This window comes from Lottia gigantea (assembly GCF_000327385.1).
Source record: "Lottia gigantea unplaced genomic scaffold LOTGIsca_41, whole genome shotgun sequence".
Lineage (NCBI taxonomy): Eukaryota > Metazoa > Mollusca > Gastropoda > Lottiidae > Lottia > Lottia gigantea.
This window is the reverse complement of record NW_008709421.1, coordinates 2018787-2023000: the sequence shown is the minus strand read 5'-3', so window position 1 is coordinate 2023000 and position 4214 is coordinate 2018787. Positions and strand designations below refer to the sequence as shown.

At 29.0% G+C, this 4214-nt stretch overlaps 1 protein-coding gene across 1 annotated transcript in view; it reads left to right on the top strand.

Annotated features, from left to right (window-relative positions):
* The window catches only part of LOTGIDRAFT_163771 (hypothetical protein), a gene marked incomplete at both ends in the record, with an annotated part of 3903 nt that extends 3678 nt beyond the window's left edge, over positions 1-225 (top strand). Inside the window, one exon of the mRNA XM_009060285.1 lies at positions 170-225. Coding sequence (XP_009058533.1) covers positions 170-225 — 56 coding nt within the window. The remainder of the gene's footprint in view (positions 1-169) is intronic.
* Positions 226-4214: the final 3989 nt, after the last annotated feature.

Below are 4214 nucleotides of genomic sequence, written 5' to 3'. Positions count from 1 at the left end.
AGTACTACTAAGGATGCTTCAAAACATAAATAAAAAGTTAAATACAACATAACAAAGTAACTACATATAAAAAAAAATGGACATGTTGTCCGATGCAAATTGTATAAACATGACTAGCCTTATGATTCATCAAGACACATTGTAAAGTGTAGTCAATTTGTGTTTCAAGATGTTCGCCTCAATATAGGAACACTTATAGGTAAGAGTTTATTAAAATCATATTGATTTGTTTCCTGGTCTATTTGCTACAAATAAATATTTCGAATAATTTTACCATTCACCTTGCCCAAAGTCTCGACAGATGTCAATTACAATGTTGATAGACACATTTGTGCTATAATCAGTGTCCATAATAACAGTACTGTACCACAATACATTAACTATTATGAATAACCAGTTCACATGTATCAATCATTTACTCATTGCCCTGTACACATTCAGATTGATCGAAACGTGAGCGAGTATATTTAAAATGACAAATTAATTATTCATTTTTAATTAAAGTATATACATAGTATGTATTAAAAATTAACATTTTCTTTTCGGAACGGCAATGCAAAATAAGAAACTATGTCTATTTACCAGTAAGGACTGTATACATGTTACTATGGACCTATGAAATATCCACCAAATAATGTAAACTATAGTTTATAGTTAGGTTAGAAACACAATATTTATATTAGTTATTGCAATATCAAAATCAACCTGGTTACATTTGTATAAATATATTTTGTTATCAGTCTGAAGTTTCAAAAAAACAATGCCTATTAGCCTTTTTCAAATTCAACTATCATTTAAATAATTATGTTTTCATTGCTTACATGCTTATCAAACACAAAAGTCTTAATACCCGGAAGTCTTGAAATTATTTTCTATCCATATGATTGCATTGAGCCAAGGCTTCTTGTTCATGTATTGTGGCAAACTTATTCAATCATATCTTTTTATATTGACCTTACTTACTACTTGATAAAGGTTTATGATCAATATATACTATAATAATTATAGAAATTTTACATTGACCTCACCTAACTGCTTGATAAAGGTTTATGATTAATATAATATACTATAATAATTATAACTGTCATATTCAGTTTATAACATTCTCTATTCAGCATGCTCTTTTCAGTATCAGAATATCTTGCAGACTAAACATGTATACATAAATACTAATTAAATCAGACAGAAACAAGGTTTATGAAAATTAAATTCAATATTAAGTAATTAAATAGGTAAAGAATAAGAGATAGATATGCTCAGTATGTAAAGCACTTGCATATGTATTCAAACTTTTTTAACATTTGGTGCAGACTTACTTTTTGTTTCATATTCATCATAAAGGTCAACTCTAACTCTTATTTTACCCTGTGCTTTAGCATACACATGGCAATTGTAATACCATGCTGATTCAACATAATCTTTAGCCTTTAATTCCTTAATCAATTCGGTGTTCAGTTTTGTTATATCATGATGAACTGGAATGTTTGATTAAAAAAAATTTTGCCTATATTTCATAATCTTATCTTTTATTTCTGTGTTTTTAACTTTCGTGATAACAGGCTTTGGTTTGTTTTTATATTTTGTTGGCAATGGATGAAGGGCTATAATATCAGATGTGTTTACATAATAACTTGTTAGGAATCGTTCACAGATAATATAAACCTTCAAATAATGCAAATCCGATTAAACCCTGATCCCGAAAAGAACTTTTATAGAGAATTTTGTCATTTCAAGATGGCGGATGATCTAAAACTTCCGAGACGAATTTTATCATTTCAAATCTTTTATATAAACAATTCTAGCATGTTGCAAAAAGAATTTTTCAAATATCTATAAAATTCTGGAAGTTGAAATTTAACGTTTACAAGCATATAGCGCCAGAACCAGAAGTGATATTAAACTTTTAAAAATTGATCTTAGTTTGCAATCAAAATATCAATCTACCTGTAGAATAAAATAAAAATTTAAAAATCAAAAAGTTAGTGTCAAAAGTCAAAATTTTAAATTTGGCATTAAAAACCTTTGGTTATATATAGTAAGAAAGAGCACAAAAAGTCCATTCAGAATCTGAAAACAATAACCATCTATTTTAATTAAGTCACATGATAGAGCAGTCCAAAGTTGAAAATTGTGCTGTCTTTGGACAGCTATAAAACCGGAAGTAGAAATCGTAGATCAAATATAACAGTATCAACCGATAGTCAAGGTCAATGACCTTTAATTCTGTAGAGGACAATGTGACCCAAGGTCACCAGATATGTGCCTTCAAACAAAACCGAAATTCAAAAATCGGCTCCTCACATTTTTCTGCTCTTTCATTTGACACCAAAATCATCATAATAGGATGAGCCATTATCTCTAAATAAAATTTGGACGTATTTCAACAAAATGCAAATGGCGGCCAAAATATCAATTTTCGAGTCTAGTAAATGCCTCTGTAAAAGTCGTTCGATGGAATGCACTGCAAAAAAAAAAATGTATTTAGATCTTGTTAAAATATATATGCCTTGTCAACTAAGCTGAGACTATCTACTATACAGCTCCCCATTTCCCTTTTTATAATGGGCACAATTAAGGCCAATTTTCTTTTCAAAACAGATACAAGTTTTATGTTATTAAATTATTCTACATTATTGAGAATATAGCGGAAAAGAAACCAGTTTTCACTAAAGGTGTTGGAATCGTGATTTTTATGATTTAAAGATAGAAAATATTCAGAGTCTATTTGTGAATTAATGTAAATAATCATGTTCTGGATAGTTGGCTTCCTGTCTTGGTTTTTACAGAGGTATATATAATATTTTACAATTAAAGACACATTTATTTCTAGATTTGAGTTTAATGGGTAGCTAAACACATTAAACATTTGTTTTAAAAGTAAAGTGATGTGATTCCAAAGGGTATGAATACATTTACACATAAAAAAAAGATGATCTAATGTTTCCTCCTCCTCCTGGCAAGTGCAAAGTGGACTTTGCACATATCCTATCTTAAAAAGAAAGACATTACTGTTTAATATATTATTTTGGATTTTAAATTGAAGTTCTATCATTTTAGTATTTGAAGAATTCGTCCTTTCTATCATATTTATTGTTTTACAATCCATTTCTTGATTAAATCTATTTTCCCATTTTAATTGACTTATATTTTCTACTGAATTATTTTCTATTAAAAGATCATATATATGTCTACTGCCAGTTTGTTTAAAATGAACTTTATGATATATTGAGAGATGTGGGCCATACATTTTTGTAGGTTTTATAAAATCGCATTTATATACTTTTTTGTCTGTTAGAATAATTCTTTCGTAGTCAAGGAAATTTCCATTACACAATCTAAATATACGTTTTATATCGTTAAATGAATACATTTCACCACTCTCATTAAAAAGATCTAAATTTGAATGCATCCCTTTATCAAACCATTCTTTAACTAGAGCTGTGAACAGCATTGAGCGTGGCCCGTGATACTTTGCCTTATAGCTGTAAGACTTTTTGAACTTCAAACCCTCTCAAGCCCACTTTTAGTAAAGAGCCAAGCTAAATTAAATGTTTTGTGAAAGGGTAAATTCAATCCTGTATCAATATAACTTATCGTATGGTTATTTTAATAGCTTCATGGTAGCTATAATACACAGGTATGTGTGAAATGTGAACATTATGCGACGGAATTTCTTTACTGATATAAACATGATCTATAAGTGTCCCACCTTCAGTAGTGTAATGCTGAACAAATTGTTGAAAACCAAATTTTTGAAAACAATTAGTATAGACAAATGACCCTCCAAGATATTTTGGTTGAAATCCCCCATAATAACATAGTCTGAACCAGATTCTTGTAATTCAACTAATAATCTTTCTAACATTGGGAGAAATAAATCTAATCGATAAACGGGTGGTCTATAGATAACAATTACGTTAATATTTTTATCCAAAATATGAAGATAGCTTGCCAGGCAAGGTAATATACGCCCACTGAAAGCTTTGTTTGAAATTGAATATTTGTTAGAAAATAGCAAACATAGACACCAGGAAATATTCAACTTATACCCAAATCCATCACAAACTGTGCCATCACAAGTTAAAAATCAAACACATTTGTAAAAATAACGGCAATAACTTGTATTTTATATTTCAAAAGGTTTAGTTTTGATTGTGATCAATTCCATCAAGTTGTCAAATTTGTTTTAGACTTCTGCTTTGTAGAATAAAATT